We start from the raw sequence: 27,346 nt of genomic DNA, 5'->3' as shown, positions 1-27,346 counted from the left end.
TATTGCATATGCAGTGGCATCTCATTGCTGCCTGGATGGGTTCACAGTGTTGGTGGTTTGCTGTTGCCTAACTCCGATCTGTTGTGAAATGTCTAGAGTGCCTGTCTTTGTCATGTAGGGGACTGTTGTAAGTGCTTGTACAGTGTAGTGTTGCAACTAGGTTGTTATGGATAAATGGAAAGGAGAGAGTGATACACCATGTCAGCACATGTTGTACTTCTCTTGAGTAGCACTAAGGGTACAGTTTTGTAACTTTCCCATCCAATGGAAAGATTTCAATTAATGTTGTCAGTTTTGCCATTGCTCCATGAGACACTATGCAGTGGTCTGGAACTTAAACTAGATAATAGGCTGACAACCAAATGTTATGACTATGTGCTTAATATTGTGTTATACCACATTAAATGCAATACAACAGCAGTTTTGCATCATATGAATTCAACAAGCCCTTAGTAGGTTTCCAGCTGTATGTGGTATTAGATTCCTATGCATAGATCATGCATTTCCTATAAAAAGTGGGTCAGTTGGTTATTAGTTAATTGGTTACATGTTTCATAGATCATTTGAAAGATTCTTTTATTGAATTGGTGTGGAACCGTTCACTTCACAGGATATGTGTAATCGATTAGTTCTAATATGAATGAACATATTATCATTTTATTTGGACTCATGCAGCTACACTTGAAAACAAGTTTCTTAAGTAGAAATTATTCAGTGGAATAAAAGGAGATGTCCAGAAGACATAATTCTAAATTTGGTTTAAAACTTGCTTTGCTACCTGTGAGGCATTTTGTGTAATTGGGTAAATGAATCCTGTGGGATTCCCTTTGTGATTTCATCCCAGTCACTAAAATTTTCTACCTTTCCAACATTGTCTGAATTATTCAGCACCTTTTGCATTCTGTTTGCCAAGTGTGATTCAGATCATCTGTATGTAAAGCCATCAGTTCCGTAAAACTTAAGTTTTTCTAAGAGAGTATAATGATCTACACATTTGAAGGTCATGGAGAGATCACAAAAAGTACAAACTACTGATATATTATTACTTAAGGCTTGTGCTATCTCATGAATGATTGTATAAATAGCATTCTCAGTCAAGCAACCGTTCTGGAATCCAAACTGTGACATGTTCAGTAAACTGTTTCCACTTCAGTGTGCTTTATGTGGGATATCATCACCACTGATGTACTCTCTTCAAATTATCACAGAAATAAATGTAAATGGAAAGAGAGTAACATCCATTGAGTCTTGACTGTAATGAACATCTTGACTCTAAGACAAACACAAGAGAATTATATTTTTCAGCTATAACATACAGGAAGTTCAAAGAATGCTGTGCTCTCCAGCAAGAAATATGGGTAAGTGTGTGAGGCAGCACTCGGAGCAGTTAGCACACAAACTCCTGTGATGTTACTGGCAATCAGCTGATCTTGTCTGCTGAGTGCATGATCTCCACTGGTCACCACATCAGTCATCAAGGAGAAGCGGAGCATCGTCAGCATCCATGAAACTCAATGCTGTTGAGGAATCTTGCAGTATAGTGTACATGCTAACCTGTGTGCATTTGGCATGGTGGTTGCAGCACTGGTGAGGTAGGAGATGGCTGGTCACCCGTAGAAGGCAGTGGAGGCAGTTGACTGGGTGAGGATGTATCAACTTGGTCCTCAAACATAATGGTAGGTTTAATCCAGTCACTTGAGACAGTGTTGCACTTACCATTGACTAGAATGTCCAGAGTGCTGTTGTTGTGGGGCGAGAACCTGGTGGGGAACAGTACATGGTGGTGCAATGGCTGGTTTACTCATAATTCCCTCATGATGTAGCATGACATGAGCACTGTTCGATAATTTCTTGCGCATGAATGAGGGACATTGTCCATGCTGTGATGCTGGTTGGGGTTGGATTCATGTGATATGTCTCTGAGTTGCCCTATAAATTCCAGTTGGTGTAGAGTTTCCTTCGATGAAGCACTTGAATCAATAAATTCTCCCAGTAGGTGCAATGTCTCACCATATACTAGCTCTGCTGGCACCACATCCATGTCTGGTTTATGTACTGCTCGCAGGCCGAGTAAAACAAGGGGTAAGGCTGTAGTCCACTTAATGTCATAGCACATGAGTGCTGCCTTAAGGGAATGGTACCAGTGCTGAACCATTCCATTGCTGGCTGTATGGTAGGTCATGATGAGGTGGTGGGTAGTGGTGACTAATTTGCTCTTCTGAGTGAAGAGCTCTGATTCAAACTGGCATCCCCTCTCAGTAGTTGTACATAATTGGCAGCCAAATCACATGACCCACTGTGACTTGAATGCCACTGCCAATGTCTCAGCAGAGGTGTTGTCGGCCGGGATATCTTCAGACCATTGTGTGAATCTATCTATGATCGTCAGTAAATAGCACTGTTCATCTTATGGCAGCAGAGGCCCCACAATGCCTAAATGTAAGTGCATGACTCTCTCGAATGTTTGTGGGAAGTTTCCAATGGGTGCATGTACTCACCGAGCAATTTTACTTCATTGACAAGCCGTGCATGCACAGGCCAACTGCTGATAATCATTTTGTACTCTGGGCCAAACATAGTGAGAGGTGACAAGTTTTGCTAACACCGTGGTGCCTGGATGACAGAGGTCATGATGCCATAGAAGACACACTTGCGTAGACCTTCTGGCACATAAGGGTAAGTTTTCCAAGTGGAACTGTTGCAGTATAGATGAGCATCTGCTCCGGCCTCATTCACAAGTTCAAGTTGTAGTCCAGTCTCTGTGTTTTGAAGAAGGTTACTTAGCTCTACATCACACTGCTGCACATTATACAGGCATAAGAGATCAATGTTGTTTGTGACAGCACTAAACCAAGATAAACAGTCAGTCACCATGTTGTTTAGCTTTGATACATGTTGTATATCTGTGGAAATGGTTATTTTGTTGTAGCGAGCACTTATCATTCTTTTGATGGGAGGCATACATGAGAGGACGCAAGGCATATATGAGAGGCTTGTGGTTGGTGTATTTCATGAAGATCTATGCTCTTAGCTGTAAATGGCCAGCAATTCCCAATTGTATGTGCTCCACTTTTGCTGCTCTGCCATTTGTTTGTGCGAAAAGAGGGCAAGCGGCTGCCACATCTTGTGGACATATTGTTGAAGCACCATGCAAAGCGTAACCTGACTAACATCCACCACCAGTGCCAGGGGCACATCTTTCGTGAGTGTGCTGCCAGAAGCACAGCTTCAGCTAGAGTCTTCTTGGAGGGGTCAACCACGAGGGCCTAGACAAAATTGGGGGACCTGCCATGGTGTTAATGTAATGGATAGTATCATGAAATACCTGCTGAGGGTCCCCCAGAGGCTATGTGAGTGTGATGGAGTGGCAAAATGGTCTTTTGCTGCCTGGATAAGCTTGATGTCATCGGCTCAGCCACAGCATCTAGTAAGTGGGTGTTGGTGATGTCTCATAGCAGGTGGTAGTGGGCCAGGAAATCTGCTCCAATTCTTGGTTCCATCACGTCAGCAATGACAAAATTCCATTTTATTGTATGACGCAGTCCCAGATCCAGGTCTGCATGTTGTGTGTCATATGTTTGAGTGATGGCGTTGTTGGTTGCTGACAACTTGAAGGTATAGGTACAAGTAGGGACATAGACTTCTGCTTGACACTTGAGGTTCACATACTCGCATGGCATGCTGCACTTGTGAGCTTGATCACTGAAGCGCTGATGCTACCAGCATATGTTGTCATCACAATGAGAACCATGGGATGTGGAATGGCTCTGTCAGTACTGTCAGTACCTACTTTTAGCATAACAGTTGGCGAGAAGTTCATTCAGTTGTTCATCCAGGATGTCAGTCTTGTTTAACAAGTCGTTATTCAGATGTTGTTCAAGTGCCTTCATCTTTCTTGACAGTCTATCACAATCCTCTGAAGCACTGTTGCACATAACTGCTGAGTCAGAACTGGAAGCGGACACAGTGGCACGCTGAATGCAATCAGCCAGGGTTGACATGTCATCTAAAGGCATTTCCTTTTGAGATACTATTATCGCTTCAACTTGTGCCAGTATTCTGTTGCACCATAATGTGCATAACAACATATCTGGTACCATGTGTGCATCAACCTTGCCACATAAGTGACATAGGTACTGCATTGGTTTCTTGTCACTTGTTTGCTTTCTGTGTTAAGATTTGTCATACTTTCACCATCTGAGAGGCAGGTACTCAGCATATGAGTTCTGACTTCAACTTCAAGCCCACACCTGTTTCCAGTGGAGTCATTATAGTGTCCTGCACCCCCATCATGAATTGATTATCAAGTTAGATGACCACAAGTGTGAATTTTGATGAGTCCATTGTTATTCCTGAACACAAGAAACTTGCCTCAACTTGCACAAACCAGAGAACAGGATTGGTAGGCCAAAATGGTAGAAGTTGCACAGTCAGTATTGACGTGATGTGCAGCTTTTTATCTGTCATTTTAGAGATGCAAGACAATTCTTCTTTCAAAAACTGTATTCCTCGACCATGTGTCGCATCGGGGTCACCGCTGAAGCTAAGTCTTGCAGGGCTACAAGACTGCCACTTGCTTGCATATATTATGTGGGGTCTACAGTTAATGAACTTGTAATCTACAACTGCTGTACTTCCTCCAAATTACCATAGAAATGAGCGTAAATGAAAAAAGAGCATTTATTGAGTCTCAACTGTAATGAACATCTTGACTCTAAAACAAACAACAAGATCACTATATGTTTCAACTATAACGTGTAGCAAGTTCAAAGAATGATCTGCTCTCCAGCAAGGCATAAGTGTGCGAGGCAGTGCTCTGAGCAGACTGTGTGTGGGCCTCTGACATTACTGGCAGTCAGCTGACCATGTCCACTGGTCACAACAGTGTTTTTGGACATTATTTTCAGAAAGATACTATCACATAATTATAGTAATTTATTATATAACAAACTGAATTTCACATTACCATCTCTTTCCACATTTAACTCATCCAAGACCAACCCTTCTAGCTTACTCTTAAAACATTGTATTCTGTTCTCTTTGCCGCTCTGCATGAACCTACCTCTGGGTTGTAAGATGCCATACTATTTCCTTTAATTGTGTGTCATGATGAGGTAGTACATTAACAATTGGGTACACTTTATTTGTTTCAGCCTGAGCTCTGTCTATAATAATGTTATCAATCAGTGCCCCACTACTATGCTGCACAAGAGTTGGAAAAATTGACTTCTGAAATTACATTGAAACACTCAAATAATAATTCTAGTCTATTTTTTCTGTCCATATCTTTTAAGAAATCTACACTGAAATCCCCACAAACTACTAACTGCTTCATCTTGTCGGACAGGTAGCTCATTAACAAATAGCTAAAGTTTCCTATAGGGAATTCATAGTCTGTTACAGACAATTATTCTGCAGTAACAACTCACAAGCCCACGCTTCTTGGTTCTGAGCAACACAGACATTGTTTTTTCAGTATTTTTAACTTTTGTGTCCAACTTTTACATACGTTGCAGCTCCTCCTTTTGCCATGTTAACCTGACATGAAAATAATGCAATTCTTTAATCCCTGACATTTCTACATTGCTGTGGTTACATGGTGTTCAGAGAGGCACAGAACATTTATCCCTTCATGACTTTACACATATTCTAAGCATACAATAAGCTCATCTGTATTATGAAAAGAAAAGTTCCTACTCACCATATAGTGGAGATGCTGAGTCACAGATAGGTACAACAAAAAGAATATCACAAATAAAGCTCCTCAGCGTGTGGGTTGGCCCATAAAGCCTTCATCAAAAATAGACCACCCACATACCCACCCACCCACCCACCCACATACACACACACACACACACACACACACACACACACACACACACACACACACACACACACACACACATATGACTGCAGTCTCAGCCATCTGTAACGGACAGTTTAACCAGTTAGTTTTATTATCACATAATTATCAATGTTATGTTTATCTAATGGGTTAAATTACAAATTGTTGCAAACAAATGTTTCTTAACATCACTGGGTAAAATGTCCCTTTGTAGAAACTTCCACTGTGATACCAGCACTACATGCTAAACATAGCGTTCACATCTCAAGCTCAAAGTGATGCCCATTGGCTTGCATACGTAGGGTCACTCTGTGGATGAAGGATGCCCTACTTTGTGCTACTGTTTCCTCTTTGATGGCTGTACAAGCATCAATAATGTGTTGCTTCATGTCCTCTGGTGTTGTTGGTTCATGTTGGTAAACAGCATCCTTCACTGCTCCCCAAAGAAAATAATCCAGCGATGTAAGGTCCGGAGATCGGACAGGCCACCTAACTGGGCCACCTTGTCCAATCCACCTACCAAGGAACTTACGGTTCAGAAGTCGTGCTCGTAATGCGTTATGTGCAGGGCATCCGTCATGCTGATACCACATGACCATTCTCCGGTTCAGAGGTACGGTGTCCAAGAGAACAGGAAGATTGTGTCATATAAATCTGGAGTATTGTCTGCCATTTTGGATGCCATTTATAAAGAAAGGTCCAATAATGATATCTCCAATAATCCCACACCAGACATTAATTTTCCATGGACGTTGATGCTCTACCTGACGGAGCCATTTTGGATTGTCTGCGGACTAATAATGCATATTCCTCATATTGACAATTCCTTTGATGGAGAATGATGCCTCGTCGGTAAAGAGAACATCTGCAACAAAATCTGGATTTGTCAGAAGTTTTTGCTGAGCCCACCGACAAAATGTTACCTTATTGCGGAAGTCATTTCCATGAAGATCCTGGTGTAAATGAACATAGTAAGGATGAAATTTATGACGTTTAAGAATACACTGTGCACTTGATTTCGACACACCAACTTCACATTCAATTTGACGTGTGCTGATTTGAAGATTCACAGCTATGGTAGCGAGCACAGCAACTTCAGCACGTTCATCTGTGCGTGTTCTAGGACAATGTCAAGGTCTTGGATTTAAGCTTCCTGTTTCACGTAGACGAGATGTGAGACGACCAAACATCCGGCGCGAAGGTGATGGCTTGTCAGGGAATCGTCTTCTGTACAGTCATTCTGCCTGAACAGCATTTTGTCCACCTACAACAGGGTACAGTACAGGTATGTAGAGTAGGGTAGAAAACAGACATATTAACTTAATAATCACAATGTTCACTAACAGTACTATCAACAAACAAGCAATCTCATAACGTATTTCCCGTCATTGTACATTCTCCATAGATCAGCAGCATCTCTACCATATCTTCATGTGTGTACATTATACTGTACAGTATAAGTTCCAAAACACAACGTTTATTCACAATGTGTACTACTTCTGTGCCCTCACTAGATTACTCTGATGCACGACTACACTGGCAAGCAGTGTACTGTACACCAAAGCAACAACAAATGGGCTGTTCGGAGGGTGGTGGATTACAGGAGTTTGCATGGGTGCAAATCATAACCAAAGCAAAGTGGTAACTGTGACAGTAGTGGGAAGTACGTTGGACACTTGCCTAGGTAGAGCCAGGCCCAGCGCGACAGGCACAATGCATCATATAACACATTAGATAAACCTTATTTTGGGTGTGCAGGATAAATAAGACAACCTGACAGGTGTACACCGATCGGTACTGGTTCATATTGTGTACGTAGATACATAAAACGTGCAAGAGGGAAACCATTATGTGCTTATGAGAGTTGATGGCAGCAGACCGTATTATTCATTTTGGACCTCTTGATAAGTATGGAGGTGTGATTACAAATGTCAATCACATCACGATACCGGGCAGCATGGGGTTCACGCCTGAGCCTCAGGACGTGCGCTAGCAGCGCATGTCGGGTGTTTCAAGCATCAACTTCGTGTCTCAGTATCTTGGGATGTAATGGGAATATTGTGATGCAATCAACGCCATTTTGTATGTGCTTTGTCATGCTGTGGATTGCTGAAGAAAAAATATAGGAGGTCCATTTAAAAAAAAACATAAGTTTGTGTTAAAAAACACAAATGCTTTCATTTTAGAATGTTTCCAAATATGTACATTCATGGGTCCCAGCCCTACATTGATACCGGTGAAAGTACTTTTCCAATAGCTGTTATTGTTCCAGAGATATTTTGGGTGGACAAATATCACACACACACACACACACACACACACACACACAGACAGAGAGAGAGAGAGAGAGAGAGAGAGAGAGAGAGAGAGAGAGAGAGAGAGGTGCACTGGATAGGAATGTGATGCATGGGCATCAGAGCTGGTGAGTTTGTACAGTGCATCATGATGATGACATGGAGGTTTCAATTGAGAGAGGGTGCAGTACAGAGGAAGGAGAAACTGTGAGGCCAGAAGGATTACAGGAATGAAGCACTTGTTTCAAGGATAAGTCCCATTTACATAGTTCATAAAAGCTTGTGCTGAAGGATGGGGGAAAGGATCCAACTGCACAGCTATTGAAATCAACCATGTTGTGTTCAGCAGCATGTACCACCACTGCGTGGTGAAACCTGCTCTTGGCCACAGTTCAGCAGATGCCACTCATTCTGGAGGACAAATGGCTGGTGGTTATGCCCGCATAAAAGTGAGGAATATCTAAGATCAGGGCAAACTAATAGCTCTATTACAATAAATTTATTTTGTAGTTCCTTAAACGTTCCTGGAGAAAAAACATATTGTTAATACCAACATTTATGTGTGTAGATAGCATCCTGAATTTGACTGAAAACATTAATGTTTCTTATTGTTATGATTTATTAATCTAGACTGGCTTCGTGATTCTACAACCACTGTACCAAATCCGTTACCAACAAGTGGTTACACTGGTAGCCATTTTGCTTGAAACATTTACATTTTACTGGCTGTATGGAACATCGGTACTCTTTGTTGATATCCAGTTCATGAAGAAATCACCTCCCAAAGTAATTTGGAAAGTTTGGTGGAATATAACACCAATAATTATTGCAGTAAGTAATAATGTCCTTAATACTTAGTGTCAAATAAATTCATAGGAAAGTATCTGGAGTTGCCAGTTGTTATAGGATTTGTCTAAACTATCTACCAAACTGCAACAACAGAGCAGGGCTGCCAATTTGTCCAGAGATGAGACAAACACAAATTACATAGATCATTTAGTCTCTGGCTTTTAGAAATTTTCAAACAATCACTTTATTATGGAAAGGAAAGATATGAAACGAGTTTTTTTTTAAAAAAGAAAAAAGGTAAATAATGGCTTTGAATCATTGCTGGTCCTGTAAACAACACTGAGTATCTTGCCAAGTTTTCAGAATAATTGTTCCTCAGAGCTGCACACGCGCGCGCGCACGTGCACACACACACACACACACACACACACACACACACACACACACACACACACACACACACACACAAGATTGTATTCTGTTGGCACCGCATCTTGACTACTGGCGCAGTGCAGTTCGACCAGAACAAAATATAGTGCATTTGCATTTGTGTGTGGGTATGTTTGTGCATGTGCATTCTGTTATCTCTCAAGAATAATTATTCTGAAAGCTTGGCAATGTTGTCTCATGTTGAAGTGCTTATTGCTGTCTTAACTGAACAGTAAGTTGTTACCTTTACTCCTTCCATTATTTATATTTAATCAAAAAATTGTCATTGACATATAAACAAAAGCACTAGAGTAATTTATCCTTCCCTGTGACATTATTCCTATTATTTTCCATTCAACCTAACATAGAAACTAATTATAAAATTTCTGAAACTAGAAATTCAATAATCCTTTTAATTAGTGCATTTGAGTATACTGCCATGCCCCACGCATTCCTATTTCTGGAGCCTATACACAGACTTTTTTTCCACCTTCTGTATATTAATAGCCATTTTGATATCATTTCAAATTTGGTTAATAAATACTGAAGGAATTCCGTAGTGCAAAATATCTAGGCTTAAAATCATAATTTATTTGACTAAGTGATCATATTTAAATACCTGGTTATTGTCATCTTTAATTGAACAGCATACTTCACTGAACAATTCACATAGATTTTTACAGTCAAAACAACTTAATGCTGAGTCTCCTAGATGAAGATCAGTTTCAGAAATGCCAGTATTTTCTTTATGTTGAATATTGTGCTGCAATCTTTGTGAAAAGTACTGCTGGTCATTGCTAGTGGTGCCCCAGTTGGCTGGGAAAACAAATGGCAAAGTTTGAAACTGCAACACCCATAGAAGGCATATTATCAACAGGTGGAGAAATAAACCAACAAAAATGATAGTATTAAAGTCAAAAAACTTGGCCACAGACAAACTTGTCATCTTAGTGAAAAGATTAAAGTGATTTGCAAATCTGCTAGCTTCACTCTACACACCTCACAGACAAACTTGTCATATTAGTGAAAAGATTAAAGTGATGTTGCAAATGTGCTAGCTTCACTCTACACACCTCCAACAGCTTCTGCACTTTGAACTGATTGATTGATTTTTGTTTGGACTTATTTGGTTCCATTCCATACAGTGTGTAAACTTATAATAAAGAGCAATACAATATAAAACATCAAATTCACAATCATGATAGTAACATTGCATAAAATTTTCTCTCAATTTATATTTAGATATTAAAGTTACTTATATACTCTAACTCAGATGTCTACAGAACAGACATACAAAAGTGTATATACATAAAATATATTAAGGTGATTACAATATAAAATACAAGTAATGGTAATATTCCTCATTATTTATACACATGTATTTATGCACTACACTATAAAATTCTTTTTTTCACTAAATAATCCTTAAGAAGTTTCTGGAGTGTCTTTTCACTCATACTGTCCTGTAGACTCTTTAACAAGACACTTTACTAGTTGTACTCCTGAGTATCAATGAACTACTTCAACAGGTTTCACTGTGTGTGGTATACTTCTCAGTTGACCATTATTTATTATATCATGTGAATAAACATGTGCATTTTTTCTCATTATGTATTGTCTTGCTAAGCAACTATAATGGTGTGAGGTTCATTAGCTTTGCCACATCAACAAGTTTGTTCTCTTCAACACAAACTTCCAACGCAATATAAAGACATCTGGATCTCACCAGATGGAAGGACAATAAACAGATGGGTATTGGACATTAAGCCAGAGTGGAATGTGAAAGTGACCGTTTGTGGATAGAGGCCTGTTATAACTGCAGTGTATAGGAAGGGCCAGGGCTAAGCTATAGAAGACTGTCAGCTACCATGTTGAAAGGGTAATAGATGAAACTATAGAAAACAAATATCAGCTGCAACTTATCGAACATTTTGAGGCACTTGGTGAGTGGGATGCCAGTGAAGACACTGACCAAATGTATAGAGACATCTGGAGCTCAGTGACTGCTACAGAAGAGAAAACAATCAGTGGAGACCCAGTTGGCAAGGAGATCTGGTTTGGAAAGGAATGTGCTGATACTTTGGAACAGACAAGAAGCCAGGAGCAAGTGGCTAAAGGAAGCAGGGCCAGTGCAGGATAAAGAACAATTTGAGGCAATTCAAAGAGCCACCCAAGAAACTCTGAGAAGAGCAAAGGTAAAGTATGTTAAGGGCATCATATTTGAGGTGGAAGCAGACTTTAGAGGAAACAAGACCAGGAAAATTTTCCAATAACTGAAGTGTTTTAGCATAGAGTACCAGGTCCAGCAGAAGTCTATCATCCTGATCAACGATAGTGATATAACTGTAATATGGAAGGAATACGTTGACCAGTTACAGTTCGATTTCCAGTCTCTGACCACAGCTGATGCAGACTGCCCACTCCTCCACCCCCTCACTATCTCATCCACATTGGATGAGATCAGTTACATCAAACGGATTAAGGAAAATGAGAGCCCAGGTGAAGAAGGAGTACAGGCCAAGATGATTAAGGCAAAAGATGAGAAACTTGCAGGAAGACTAGACAGGCTCGTACAAATGATCTGGACCAAAGAAGAACTAGCAACATAATGGAAAATGACTCTGATCTGCCCAATCCATAACAAGGGTAATGAAATGAAATTTGACAACTATGAAGCAGTCGTCCTGTCCAACTGCAACATGCATAGGATTCAAACAGTGGCAGAATCAGTAATTGGTGAATACGAGGGAGGTTTCTGACAAAGATGGTCAACAGCAGATCACATCTTTATCCTCCATAAGCTCACTAAGAAACTGTGAGAACAGAGTAAAGAACTGCACATTTTGGTTGTTGGTTTCAAAAAGCACTATGACTGCATACACCATAAGAGTGTGATCAGTTGTCTAAGACAGTTCAGGATGCTACAGAAACTCATCAGCTTGGCAAAGACTGGGTTGAGTAAAATACACAGTTAGGTGAAGATGTAAAACCAAGGAGTAACACATGCCTCTAAAATTGTCACAGGTCTCAGGCAAGGAGATGGTTAATTTTGTACCCTGTTCAGTTTTGCAATTTTAAAGATCTAGGAGATGATTAATTTTCTACCCTGTTCAGTTTTGCAATTGTAAAGATCATATGTGAGAGTTTTAGAGAGTATTTCAAAGGGATCTACGTCAAAGGGAGGAACCTGGGATAGCTAGCCTATGTGGCTGATATTTGTTATACAACAGCACTACAGAACTGAAACAAATGACCAGGGCACAGGAGGTGGCAGCCAGTTTTGGCTACTCATAAATGAAGACAGGACAGATTACCTTGTTAAGACTCATCGATAAGTTCAGGATACTGGACAACTGCAGTCATTGTGGATGGGAGACTAGTCCTACGAGAATGTCCGTGAATTTAAATACCTGTAATTGCTTTTCACTCCTCCTGTGAAATAGATATCAACACAAGTGCCCAGGAAGGAAACCAGTCCTACAGCCTAACACAACTGCTTCAGTGCAATTGTCGCTCAAGACAGTTCAAGATTCAGCTATATCAAATCCTAATCCAACCCTTGGTACTATATAGCTGTGTGATGCAGAGTATCCAAAGCAGGACTTGAGAGAAAAGTGCTATGGAAGATCTTTGGTGCAATGTTACTCCCAAACATGGGTGAATGTAGGATTAGACACAACCATGAGCTAGATGAACTGTGCCTAGATGCCAGTATTGCAGGAATCATCAGAAGCAACTGAGTGCAGTGTGCTGGACATGTGGCTTGTATGGAAGATGACAAGCGGCCACAGAAGCCCCTGGATTTCATCTTCACAGTGAAGAGTTCTCCAAGAAATGGCAAGGAAGAGGTAAAGGGATAGCCTCCACGAAGACCTGCAATGGTCAGCAATAGATGTGTACAGATGACAAATGACATTTTTGATGGATAGAAGATGATGGGGAAGGAAACTTGTAGCAGCATGCAGTCAATTGGGCTTGATCATGTAAAATTAAATGTATTGCCTTTCATTAATGATTTTATCGTTCTGAATATGTACATGCATGGAAATGTTAATATTTTTAATTTATGGACGGCAATTCTGTGTAGGTCAGCTTGTTTTTTATTCAGAATGGTACCAGTGGTGTTTTTCTGCCACACAAGAATTCCTTTTGTATTATGGCTGCCAGAGTTTCCCCAAACAGTAATTAAGTATTTTTCATAAAGAATGTGGTACACTGTTCGTAGAAGCTTTTTGCTAGCTTATTGTGCAAGCTGTTTCATAGTAAATATTACAGTGCTTGTTTTACAGTAGATATTATCTATATGTTGTCTCCATTGCAGCTCATTGTCAAAATAATTTTCAAGAAATTTGTAGAGGTTGTGGGATTTCTGTTGGGTTGTATCCCAAGGAAACACATACCTTTCTGTAGGACTCAGTATATTTCATACATATATCCACATTACAACAAATTATACAGCGAACTGAACAAGCAAGATGGCACAGGCCATTAGGTTAACAGAGACAAAGAACCTGCGATGGTGGAGATATTTTGTTCATACTTGTCAACACCACCCAGCCACCCCCTCTTGCAGCGTGGAGCACAGTTTGAGTGTCCAGCGATGAAGGTGGTGAGGGAGATGACAGTGATGTAAGGGGTATGTCCATCTCCGGAGGAGACCATGGGGAAGGTCAATGTGGAACTACTGTAGGTGGTGTGGGCGGATGAGGCATCAGCCTGTGTGTGAGGATGGAGAGGTGTGGGGAAAGAATGTGCCCTCGTGTGATCAGCAGGCAGCATCCGAACTGTAACCCCCCCCTAGTCGCCATAGCTTGGAGGAGCATGTGGTCGACCCTTGTGGGAGCGGGCAGGGGCCGGCAATCAACTGACAAACTGGGTCCCTAGTTGGGTGGGGTGAGTAGTCTTGCAGCAGGATGAAGATGTGGTTGTCGTTGATGAGGATGGTGATGTCCTCCACATGTTCAGGTGGGACACCGGTTTCCAAAACCATTAGAGGGTGTAGCAGAAAGGAGATAGAGAGAGAGGGCAAGAACTTGAGGAATGGCTTTGTGGTGATACAGGTGCATGTTTTGGTGAGGGCTGCGGCACTAGCTCTGAGGGATCATAGCTTGAGAGTGAGCACTCAGGGGTGGGAGGCTGCATAACTTCTTTGGGTGTGAAAGACAGTCAAGGTGGGCCAGTTTCACATGGTGGAGAGAAACAGTGAGTGGTGAACCTTTAACCCGGATGTCCTTATTGTTTGTCCATCTTGTTAACAGTGTGGTTTATGACCTCGCATGGGCCTGAATATGGTCGTGCATGAAAGGAGATCGGAGGGCACATAGTCGTGGGGGTTGCTTATGGCATCTGCTACTGGTTAAATGGTCGGTCAGGATGTGGAAAGGTCGACCCTCGACATTGGGCTGGAAGTGTTTCACTGCCTCATAAACTGCTAAAAGTTCACGGTCAAAGGCTGGGTATTTTTGTTGGGCCCATGAAAGTTTCTTTGAAAAGAACTGAACAGGTGTGACCACATCATTGTGGCGTTGTTGTAGGACCATGCCTACCACAGAGTCACTGGCATCCATGGTGATGAAGAGTTCAGTATCCGAGATTGGATGAGCGAGGGTGACAGCTTGTTCGAGAGTATTTCAGGGCCTGGAAGGCTGCACGTATTGGTCCCATCCAAGGAATGGGGCGCATCCCGGAAGTTTGCTTGCTGGCGAGGGTCATTAGTGAGGGTGGCCTAGATGTCGGCTACTGCAGGAAAATGATGACGGTAGGAATTTATCATTCCCAGGAACTGATGGAGCTCTTTGTGTGTGGTAGGGAGCGGCATGGATAAGACTGATTGCACCTTCGATTCAGATGGGTGTATACTGGTGGCCAAGACTGTCTACACCAAGAATTGGGCAGATTATTGGCGCAGTTGCAGTTTGCCAGTGTTGATCTCAACTCCATTTGATGAGAGAGTGTCCTTTACTATCGTGATGTGGCGTTCGTGATCTTGTGTGGATATGCTGAGGATCATCATATCATCAACATATATGAAACAGAAGATGAACTGTAGCAAGAGAGAGTCAGTAAAGCGTTGCCATGTCTGGGCAGCGTTTTTTAACCTGAATGGCATGAAATGGTACTCGTACAACCTGAAGGGGGTGATAATTCCCATTTTCAGAATGTCATCAGGTGTGACTGGGATTTAGTGATAAGTGCATTTGCAATCCAGTATTCTGAAAGTTGTAGCACCCGTGAGAAGGAGAGTGAAGTCAGAAATGTTCAGTATAGGATAATTGTCCAACATATTACTAGTGTACAAGCATCTGTAATTGCCACACATACAAAAGGAGCCATAATGTTTAGGGGTGCGGTGTACGGATGACAACCAGTTACTATTGGAGGGCTGCAAAATTCCCACCTCAAGAAGTTCCTGTGTTTGCTGGCAAGCCCGGCATAACTCGAGTGGGTTAAGGCGGTGAGCCTTGTGGTGAATATGTGGTCCCTCAAATGTGATGATGTGATGAACAGTTCCATTCGTTATGTGGAATCGAAATGTTCGATGGCTGCGTGTGAGCGGGGTGTGGTGTCGGTTGGTTTATTAGGGGCACATGGATTGGAAGGTGGGTGCGAGCAGTGTGCGTAGAGGCTGTCTATTGTCTGTAGTGCATGAGGGAGGCGTGCTTGGCAGTGGCAGCACTGCTGGCACACTTGGAGCTATGGAGCAAGCCGTGCAAAGAGGCATGAGAGGGGAGGGTTATTGTATGTCAACACACTGGGTGGCCATGCACATGGCAGTAGGGGGTGTTATCGGAACCCAGACGGCTAGACTATCATGAGCGAGTTTCAGTTTGCGAAAGAGACTTTGAGCGGAACACATGAGGGTGGCGGGGGAAGCAAAGGTAACACTATGAGGTTGAGACTGGAGTTACAAGAGATAGGTATGGTGTTGCTAGGTCTGTGTGCTGTTGTTGGCGGAGCTGTCAAGTGTCAGCACTGCCAAGCGGTGTGAATTGATGTGGGCGGTGATCGCGGCAAGTTCATACTTAGTGTATACAATTCGAATTTCAAAATGGCGTTCTCACAGTGGAGGGCACATGTCTCAGCACTTTCCACCAGGATGTGATTCACTGTTGCACAAGTCGTGCTTGCAAGAGCCACGCACTGATTCACTAAACAGTTAACAGTGTTTACACTTGGAGCAAGTGGCAGAGCACGATCACACGGGATGTGAGAGCTAGAGGGGTAGTAAAACAGAGAACCTCAAACAGTGTTTGGAGACAGGTGGTGGTGTGATAAAAAGTCAATTGCCAGGATCAGTTCTGTGCTGCCCGGCCTGTGAAAGATCCAGAGGAGGGAGAGGCCAATAGAGATGCGGAGTTGAGGCTGTTAGAGATGCGGAGTTGAAGCTTGACAGAACCACAGGTCTGGAGTGTAGATGAGTTCACGGCTCACAGGAGAGAGCGTGTGCATGTGAGGTGGCATGTGGCAATCGATTTAGGTATGATTGAGACATCAGCACCGGTGTCCACAAGGAAGTTGAGACTCAAAAGAATAGTCTTTGACAAAAAGACGGTCATTCGGTGGGACAGAGGCACGGATGGAATGTAGCACGGGTTGGTGCTTATCGGATGATTGGCTTTTCAAATGCTTGCACGGGAAGTGGCACTCTTTTGCATTGTTGCCGAGTATGGTGGGGTACCAACAGTGAGGGTGCATTGCAAGAGGAGGCGGCCAGTCGTCTGTGTGTTCAAGATCGTACACTGGGGTTGTTGGTGCAAACGTGATATGCAGTGGCTTGGTAGGCAGAGAGTATGTGTGCTGGGTACCAGATGGCACAGCAGTCTGGGGGGCAGAGTACGGCCTGCCCCTGCCTGCGGCCGGTCAAGCTACCGGTGCAGGAGTGCCAACCTGTTGCATGAGCTCCTGCTGGTGGCACTAGTGTGTGAGCGATTAGACCTGGTCAGCTATCTGCAGACACCAACCAATGGGTTCCAGGGTATGTAGGAGGACTTGAACGTGGACATCTGTAGTCAGTTTTGATAACCACACTAACCACAGGGTTTCATCCAGCATCATCTGCTCACTGACCAGGAGGCATAGCTGGTGCCGGTGTGAAATCTGGAATGAGGCGTGGTTGCCAATATGTTCCTCATACAGTATTTGCAGTTGAGTCATGAGGCACAGGAATTTTAAATTGTCATTTGTGATGCAGTACAGTTTGAACAAATTCTCCAACAGTGCAAACCACATTGCGGGGTTATCCTCAGATAGTGGGGGCAGGGTCAGTAAGCAGCCTGGTGGTGGCAACGAAGCTGCAGGTAGTTCTGTATCTGAGTCCGTCATATCACTTGTATGACATGGATGCTGGACCAGCGCGGTTGAAGCCTAGGGTGTGAACGAGCAGTCTGTTGGAGCAGATGAGAATGGCACCAATGCACAAGGAAATGATGCTGTAGAAAGGGACAGTGTGAAAGTCTGACGTGTAAGGCATGGCCTGTGTCGTGTGAAAAGTGAGTGGGTGAATGGCTGCAGCTGAAATCCCCTACAAGTTTACTTGTGCTGGCAGGGGAGTGAGGGAAATGGGGGAGGGGGGGGGGGGGTTGGAAGAGCAGATGTGCATGGAGCAGCACAGTAAAATGTTCCCACCAGGCTGTCAACATGATGAGCAGCAGCACGTTTGGAAGGCCAGAAACCACAATTAGTATCGCCACGCAGGACATTGTTCACATCAAGTGGGGCCTGTAGAGTGCACTGAGGGACCAAACGGTCACTGGGGGTGGAAAGTGGCCTGGAAATGTTCATGACATACAGTGGGTGTTGTCCATGTTGTAAACCAATGAAGCAGTAAAGCACTCAGGTGTTGCAAGAGCCCGATCGGTATAGGGAGTCTGTCACAACAAAGGCAAGGTTGCACATGGCACACTTGTAATGGTCACCTGGGCAGCTGGTGTCTGATACATAGTTTGTTCATGAAATGCAGAATCCATGTCACCATGATGAAATGCAGGAAATTTTCTCTCCTTGTTATCATTTTTGAAATGCATGTGTTGAGGCACACTTGCTGGAGAGGCAAAGCCTGAGTCTGCAGTCACATATTCCACTGTTGAGTGGCGAAAGTGTTGAGACAACAAAACTGCAAGAAACGTATTGTAGAATCCAGGTGGTGGTGAAGTGACAAAATTCCCCATTTTAGGTGCTGAAGCTTCGATATCCATGTGCTGCACAGCAGCATACATGGCCAAGTGGAATGAATGAAGGTGTAAACAAAGCCGAGGTGGTAGACGCAAAAATACTTGCACTACGAGGAAACGGCGCACAAAGTCTTACTCGGGGTCACCACTCAGGCGTTTCTGTTGGATTGTAGCCCAAGGAAACACACACATTTCTGCAGGACTCAGTATATTTCATACAGGCATCCACATTACAGCAAATCACACAGGAAACTGATCAAGCAAGATGCCGTGGACTGTTAGGTTAACAGAGTCAAAGAACTTGTGATGGGGGAGAGATGTCGATCGTACGTGATGACGCCACAAGTTAACTTCTTCCAGTCTTGTTTCATCTACAAATTTGTGTGACTGTCTTTTTAAAACAATGGCAAATCCAGGTGAAATAATATAAAGTGAAGGTATAGATAGGTACACACCACATGTGTGTCCTCAGATTCTTTCTCAGTGGTATGCTTCAATGAAATGTTCTCAGTTTGCAAGCCATGTCATTTCAAATAAACTTCTCAAAGCTTTCGACAGCTGTCTCCGTCATAATTATCAGGAAATGAAATCACTGACTGCCAGGGCTGGCACGGTGCTCTGGTTATATAGATGTAATAGGAGCATGTGGAATCTTCCAGAGAGGGCCACAGCAGCACGTGCATGGAAGGCAAGTTGGGCTGCTCCATGATGCTGCGGGATTGAGTGACATCGCATGATGCAAGTGACCAGCACCATGTTTGAAACTGATGCTCCTGCATCCCTATAAATATCAAGGCTATATCTTTGGGTACACTTGATGTCCAATGTCCACCCACATACCCTGTTAAGTGTGTACTCCAGGTCTCTGTTACATCTGTCCCTATTTATTCTAATTTTGGTTGCGTCTTTGATAATTGAATCCCAGTATGACGTTGTTTGAGTCAAAACTTTTTTTTTTTTTTTTTTTTTTCGTAATATTCAGCCATGGCCACCTTCTGAAGTTTCCTTTGTTTGATGTGTCATGAATGCTCTTCACAACGCTTGGCAACATAGTGAATGGTCTGACCTATTAAATAATATCACATTTACAAGGTACACTAGCAACTCGAACATCCTTTAATGGGGTATAACATATCTTAGAGACAAGATGGAACAATGGTCTCAGTCCACGTATATTCAGCAGGCTTGCTGGTAGTTGCTCCACAGTGTGGAAGGAATGCAGCTGGCTTGGCCTCTTCTGCCAATTTGTAAGGCATCTTTTGTTGATGGCACTGGAAAGCTTTAGCAATTGCTCCCATGCTGTAATCATTTTCTCTGAATATGTGCTTCAAATGCTTAAATTCAGACTCTAAATGGTCGTTGCCAGAAATAATCTTTGTTGTGTGTGCTAACACGTTCAGCACCACTTTCTTGTGTACAAGATGGTGAAAACTGTTGGTGTTTAATTACAAGTCAGTTTGTGTAGATTTCTGTGCACTGAATGATTAAACCAGCCTCATGCCTTCCGTTCAACTAAAACATCCAAGAATGGAAACTTGCCATCCCTCTCCAACTAAACAGTAAATTTGATGTTCTGGTGTATGCCAGTCATGAGGTCAGGCAACTGCTGCAGTGCATTCTTACCATGAAGCCATATCAAGAAGGTGTACTGTAAGAAGCAAAATGGTCACAACCTCACAGAGTTCAGAACTTGCTCCACAAAGTGCTCCATGAAAAGTTCGCGACACCTGGAGACAGTGGGGATCCCATGGCTGTGCCATCCGTCATCTCATTGTGGTACATAAACCACATCGTCATTAATGCATGTTGGAATAGCGTGATGATGTCAGGTGGCAACTGTTGGGAAAAATGATCCAATGTGTCTTGTACCAGCACTCTCATAAAAAGTGGCACAAGATCCAGACCAACTATTATGTCATTTTGCCCTATCTTTATTTTCTTCAAGGCCTCAATGAATGATGACTGTGAGTTAACAATGTGATGTTCACTGTGTCCCAGTTTGGGTTCTAATAAACCTGCCAGATGTTTTGCCAATCTGTAGGTTGGTGGACTGATTGCAGTAACCATAGGTCTGAGAGGAACATTTTCCTTGTCTATCTCAAGCAATCAATAAAGCCTGGGAGGTCTGTCAGCACATGGCATTAATTTCTTCATCACATCTTCTAGCATTCTAGCATACCAGAGTCCTTTATGAACTTCCTTGTCTTTCTGACAATGATCTGTGTTGGGTCATGATTAAGTGTCCAACATGTATCATCATCTAATTAATGCAGCACCTTGAGGTAGTAGTCTTCGGTGTTCAGGACCATAGTGTCATTTCCTTTTTCAGCTGACATGGCAAATAAATCTTCCTTAGCACATAATAACTGTAAGCCATGTCATTCCTTCTGGCTAATATTGGGTTTTGATGGCTTAGCTTTCACTAGGATATGGCCAGTAGTTAGTCAGAGGTCCTCACCCATATTGTGTGAGAGATGTCTAATGCCCTGTGCCATTCGACTAATAATATCTAATACTGGTGCTGAAAAAAATTAAGGCCTTTATTCAGCACTGCAACAGACCCATCACCCAGTTCTTAGCTGGAAAGGTTAATGACAGTTCTGTGGATTTTATTGGAGTACAGGTTGGCCAAACTTTGAACATTGCCTGAATGTCATCTTGTACAAACTCGCATGCTGTTACACTGTTGTGGCTAAGTCTACCCACTCACAACTGAAGGGCAACAAGGTTGTTGCCACATAGAGGTGGTGTTGAATGGCAGAAAGGCACAATGTAAGAGACTGCTACGTATCGTTCAGCTATCAGACTAAGTCCATCATCAGACATTGACAACAAAACTGACATACATTCACACAAGCACAACTCCAACACACATATCCACTGTCATTTACAGGCTCTAAAGCCTGATTGTAACTGCTTGCCAGGTGAGCACTAAGCAGTGATCTTTCCTAGGGTGTATAGGAGACCTACAGAGGAAGTGCGGGGCAAGTGGAGATGGCAGGAGGGGGGGATGCTAATGCTTCCTGTGGTAGCATGCAGAGACGTTGTGGGCCCAGGATAGTAGGCTGCTAGGTGCAGGATCGGGCGGCTTTGTTGAGAAGGGGTCAGATGGAAGGTGATAGAAAAGAAGTGAAGAAGGGAGAAAGACTGTGTAGGGTCACTGGCCCCATAGGAAGGATGTATAAGGGCTTGGTGAGGACAGCGAAAGGATGGGCAGGTGAAGGATAGGAACTAGCAAAAGTTAAATTCAGGGGGATTATGGGAATGAAGGATATGTTGCAGGGAGAGATCCCATGTATACCACTCAGAAAAGCTGGGATTGATCAGTAGAATACAGATGACTCAGTCTGTGAAGCAATCAGTGACGTCAACCACATCATACTGACAGCATGGTCAGCAACTGGGTGGTACAACTGTCTCTTGGCCACCGTTTAGCAGTGGCCATTCATGTGGATAGATAGTCTGTATGATGATAAATCACACAGACAGAAAGCTTTAGAGATTGACAACCTATCACTTGATCAAATTCTAGCTTGCGTAGAGACTTTCAGTGCTTCACAAGCAGCAGGCCAACAATTAGAAACATGGGCGAACATCGCAGCTGTTGGGATGCCATGTAGCAAATCACCGGGCATCAGTAGACTAGGATGATGCATAACTAGTGGCAGGCATCCCACCAGAAAACACATAATAGCCCATGCACATGCCACAGCAGGAAAACAGACATGGTGTTTTCCACTTACATGTTGCTCATCATGCTTTAAGAAGCATCCTGGTAAGACTGCCGTCATTGTCGGATGACTTGTGACAAGATACATTGCAATAGTGTGTCATTCTCATTCTCGCCAGCAGCAAAGGCAGCCTATAGACATAAACTTGATCATTGCCAGCAGTTTCCTACCCAACAAATTACTTAACACAGTGCACATCAAAGCTCAACTGGTGCAACTGCAACTTATTTGAAACTTGGTACACCTCCCCTGTCCCTAGCAACTTGATACTAAGTAAACTACAACAAGAAAAACATTCCTATCAATAGTCAATTCACAGTTAACACCAAGAATGAAAGTGATTGGCAAATAACTTTTCTGGTCGTAGGGAGCAGTTAGACAGAAAATCTGTTTGGCTGGATGCATTCACATCATTTCATTTTGCAGTCACAGACACAGTTTACATAAACAATCAAAAAAACCATTGAATGTAACAATGTAAAGAAAAGAATGATGCTACCCACCATATAGTGGGGATGCAGAGTCACAGAAAGGCACAACATAGGCTGTCAGAAAGTTAGCTTTCAGCCAAGATGGACTTTGTCAAAAGTACACAACATACACACATGCATTCACTCATGCAAATGCAACTCACATATACATGGCCACAGTCTCTGGCAACTAGAGCCAGACTGCAAGCAGCAGGGCATTATGGGAGAGACAGTTGTGTGGGGATAAGGAAGCTGGGGTGGGGAGGGAGAGGGGTAGTACGGTAGGGGTGCGGGACAGTAAAGTGCTGCTGGGAGCATGCAGGACAATGTGGACAATGGGGCAGCTAGGTGCAATGGAGAGGTTAGATAGAGGGCAAGGGAGAGAGGGGGTAGGTTAGCAGAAAAGGAGAGAAGTAAAAAGACTGGGTGTGTTGGTGGAATAGAGGGCTGTGTAGTGCTGAAATGGGAACAGGGAAGGGCTAGGTGGGTAAGGACAATGACTAATGAAGGTTGAGGCCAGGAGGGTAACAGGAACAAAGGATATATTGCAGGAAGAGTTCTCACTTGCACAATTCAGAAAATCTGGTATAGGTAACAAGGATCTAGATGGCACAGGCTGTGAAGCAATCATTGAAATGAAGGACTTTGTGTTGGGTGGCATGCTCAGCAACAGTGGGGTCCAGTTGCTTCTTAGCCATAGTTTATCCGTAGCCACTCATATGAAGAGACAGCTTGTTGGTTGTCATGCCCAGGTAGAATGCACCGTAGTGGTTGCAGCGTAGGTTGTAGATCACGAGACTTTTCACAGGTAGCCCTGCCCTTGATGCAGTGGGTGACATCCGTGACAGGACTGGAGTAGGTGATGGTGGGGGGATGTATGGGCCAGGTCTTGCATCTAGGTCTATTACAGGGATATGAGTCATGAGGCAAGGGGTTGGGAGCAAGGTTGTGTAGGGATCTACGAGGATACTGTGTAGGTATGGTGGGAGGTTGAATACCCATGTGGGAGGATTGGGAAGGATAGCAGGTAGGACATTTCTCATTTCATGGCACAATGAAAGGTACTCGGAACCCTGGTGGAGAAAGTAATTCAGTTTCTCCAGTCCTGGATCGTATTAAATCATGATTGGAATGCTCTTCTGTGGCTAGACAGTGGGGCTTTGGGGGATATTGGGTGACTGGACAGATAAGGCACAGGAGATCTGTTTTTGTACAAGGTTGGGAGTGCAATTACAATCTGTAAAGGCTGCAGTCAGACCCTCAGTATATTTCGAGATGGACCACTAATCACTACAGATAAGAAGGCCATGGGTGGCTAGGCTATACGGAAGGGACTTCTTGGTGTGGAATGGGTGGTACCTATCGAACTGGAGGTATTGCCCGTGGTAGGTATGTTTGATATGGAGAGAGGTATTGATATAGTCATCTTTGAGGTGAAGGTCAGCATCGAGGAAGATGGCTTGATGGGTTGAGTTGGACCAGGTGAAGCAAATGGGGAGAAGGTATTTTGTTTCTGGAGGAATGTGGATAGGGTGTTCTCACCCTTGACCCTGATCACAAAGATGTCATCAATGAATCTGAACTAGGTAAGGGGTGTGGGATCCTTGGTGTTTAGGAATGATTCCACTAGATGGCTCATTGATACATTGGCGTAGGATGGCACCATACAGGTGCCCATAGACAAACCCCGGATTTGTTTGTAAGCGAGGATATAGTTGGTCATGGGGAATAGGAAGGAGGTCGTTGGTTTGGAATCCGTTGGGCATTGGGAAAGGTAGTGTTCAATACGAGTAAGGCCATAAGGGAGATGGCATCAATAGTGACGAGCAAGGCACTATGTGGTGTCCCTGGCTGCTGTTTAGTGCATTGCTTGCACTCAGTTTTTCACAAATGTCCACTCACTACTTCACCTCACATGCACTTACACAAAATGTGGCGAAATGTGATCTGAACAGGCACTTCTGACAACACACTGAGTGAGAGGTGTCATGTTATGTTATATTAAATCTAATTTGATTTCATGATCAGGTGATCTTGGATTTAGCAATTGATTTAGTATCAGCATAATTCATGCCAGCAGCCATGATTATACGATTGATACAAGTGAGTGTAATTGGTTAAAACAGTTGTTTATATTATTAGGGTTAAAATATAAATTTGTAAGGTGAAATGTTAAAATTTATTTGTAGTTCTTTTTATGAATCTGTGAAATTTGAACAATAAACTAGGATTAGATACCCTTTTATTTTAAATGTTAATTATATTTTCCAGGGTACTATTAGTCAAGGTCTTAAAACCCAAAGAATTTGGCAGTATCTCATTCCATTCAGAGGAACCTACCCCGTGACTGATAATATATGGAACTAGGCAAAATTGATTTCTGCCTGTTTATCAAAAACATATGTTTAGTACAAAAGGACCATATGCTTAAAATGTTTTATTATATTGATTAATATTAATTAATTTAGTATTTTGACAGATTAATGTGTTGAGCTTAGAATTCATTTATGTAGATTTTTTCTACAAATAATATTGATACTTTATGATTTTTTATGTTTATTTTAAATTTTCTTTTGTTAGTTATTTGTGTTTTAATTAGTGTGGCCCTTCTATCTTTGTTGAAGGAAAAGGTTTTAGGTTATATTCATTTTTGTGACGTCTGTATTCCTTTTTGCCTGCTTCATTTACTGCATTTTTATATTTTCTCCTTTCAATATTTCTTCAGTTACCCAAGGATTTCTACTAGCCCTCGTCTTTTTACCTACTTGAACCTCTGCTGCCTTCACTACTTCATCCCTAAAAGCTACCCATTCTTCTTCTACTGTATTTCTTTCCCCCATTCCTGTCAATTGCTCCCTTATGCTCTCCCTGAAACTCTGTACAATCTCTGGTTCTTTTAGTTTACCCATGTCCCATCTCCTTAAATTCCTACCCTTTTGCAGTTTCTTCAGTTTTAATCTACAGGTCATAACCAATAGATTGTGGTCAGAGTCCACATCTGCCCCTGGAAATGTCTTACAATTTAAAACCTGGTTCCTAAATCTCTGTATTACCATTATATAATCTATCTGATACCTTTTAGTATCTCCAGGCTTCTTCCATGTATACAGCCTTCTTTTATGATTCTTGAACCAAGTGTTACCTATGATTAAGTTGTGCTCTGTGCAAAATTCTACCAGGCGGCTTCCTCTTTCATTTCTTTGTCCCAGTCCATATTAACCTACTACGTTTCCTTCTCTCACTTTTTCAGCTACCAAATTCCAGTCACCCATGACTATTAAATTTTCATCTCCCTTCACTATCTGAATAATTTCTTTTATTTGATCATACATTTCTTGAATTTCTTCGTCATCTTGTGGGCTTCGTATCTATCTTGGCCACAATAATGCCTTCATTATGCTGTTTGTAGTAGCTTACCCGCATTCCTATTTTCCTATTCATTATTAAACCTACTCCTGCATTACCCCTATTTGATTTTGTGTTTATAACCCTGTAGTCACCTGACCAGAAGTCTTGTTCCTCCTGTCACCAAACTTCACTAATTCCCACTATATTTAACTTTAACCTATCCGTTTCCCTTTTTAAATTTTCTAACCTACCTGCCCGATTAAGGGATCTGACATTCCACGCTCCAATCAGTAGAACGCCAGTTTTCTTTCTCTTGATAATGACATCCTCTTGAGTAGTCCCCACCCGGAGATCTGAATGGGGAACTATTTTACCTCTGGAATATTTTACCCAAGAGGACGCCATCATCATTTAACCATACAGTAAAGCTGTATGCCCTCGGGAAAAATTACGGCCGTAGTTTCCCCTTGCTTTCAGCCGTTCGCAGTACCAGCTCAGCAAGGCCGTTTTGGTTATTGTTACAAGGCCAGATCAGTCAATCATTCAGACCATTGCCCCTGCAACTACTGAAAAGGCTGCTGCCCCTCTTCAGGAACCACACGTTTGTCTGGCCTCTCAACAGAAACCCCTCCATTGTGGTTGCACCTACGGTACAGCTATCTGTATCGCTGAGGCACGCAAGCCTCCCCACCAACGGCAAGGTCCCTGGTTCATGGGGGGAAATAGATAAACTCTTCATTATTATATCATTGATTTATGTTTGTTGTTTTGATCCATAATTTATGATCATAAGATTAAGTTACCTTAGGGATAACAGTGTAATTGTTTTTGAGAGCTCATATTGACAAAGCAGATTGCAACCTCGATGTTGGATTAAGAAAAAATTCGGTGCAGGAGCCCAATAATTAGGTCTGTTCGACCTTTAAATTCTTACATGATCTGAGTTCAGACTGGCGTGAGCCAGGTCAGATTCTGCCCTAAGACTATTAACCCATACTTTTGTAGAGTATAGATTTCTTAAAATTGAGAAAACATAAGCTTGAATTATAGCTACTGCTGTTTCTAGGATTACTAGGAGTATTTGTCCGATAATTAGAAATGAAATTAGATTTATTAATATAGATGGTCCTGTATTTCCTAATAAGTTTAATAATAGGTGTCCAGTGATTATACACTCCTGGAAATTGAAATAAGAACACCGTGAATTCATTGTCCCAGGAAGGGGAAACTTTATTGACACATTCCTGGGGTCAGATACATCACATGATCA

At 42.5% G+C, this 27,346-nt stretch overlaps 1 protein-coding gene across 2 annotated transcripts in view; it reads left to right on the top strand.

Annotated features, from left to right (window-relative positions):
- The window catches only part of LOC126354596 (sodium-dependent nutrient amino acid transporter 1-like), a 135,221-nt gene that overhangs the window by 65,186 nt on the left and 42,689 nt on the right, over positions 1-27,346 (top strand). The window contains exon 4 of one of the 2 annotated variants that reach the window (XR_007565360.1): positions 8,770-8,952. Coding sequence is in view for 1 of the 2 variants with exons in the window: in XM_050004347.1 (XP_049860304.1) it covers positions 8,770-8,970 (201 nt within the window). In the remaining variant the exon portion in view is untranslated. Of the gene's footprint in view, positions 1-8,769; positions 8,971-27,346 lie in introns of those variants that run through there. The other variant, XM_050004347.1, reaches the window with a different exon arrangement.

Source organism: Schistocerca gregaria, chromosome 3, assembly GCF_023897955.1.
Source record: "Schistocerca gregaria isolate iqSchGreg1 chromosome 3, iqSchGreg1.2, whole genome shotgun sequence".
Classification (NCBI taxonomy): domain Eukaryota; kingdom Metazoa; phylum Arthropoda; class Insecta; order Orthoptera; family Acrididae; genus Schistocerca; species Schistocerca gregaria.
Note: the sequence above shows the minus strand (reverse complement) of the source record. Positions and strands in the feature narration are given on the sequence as shown.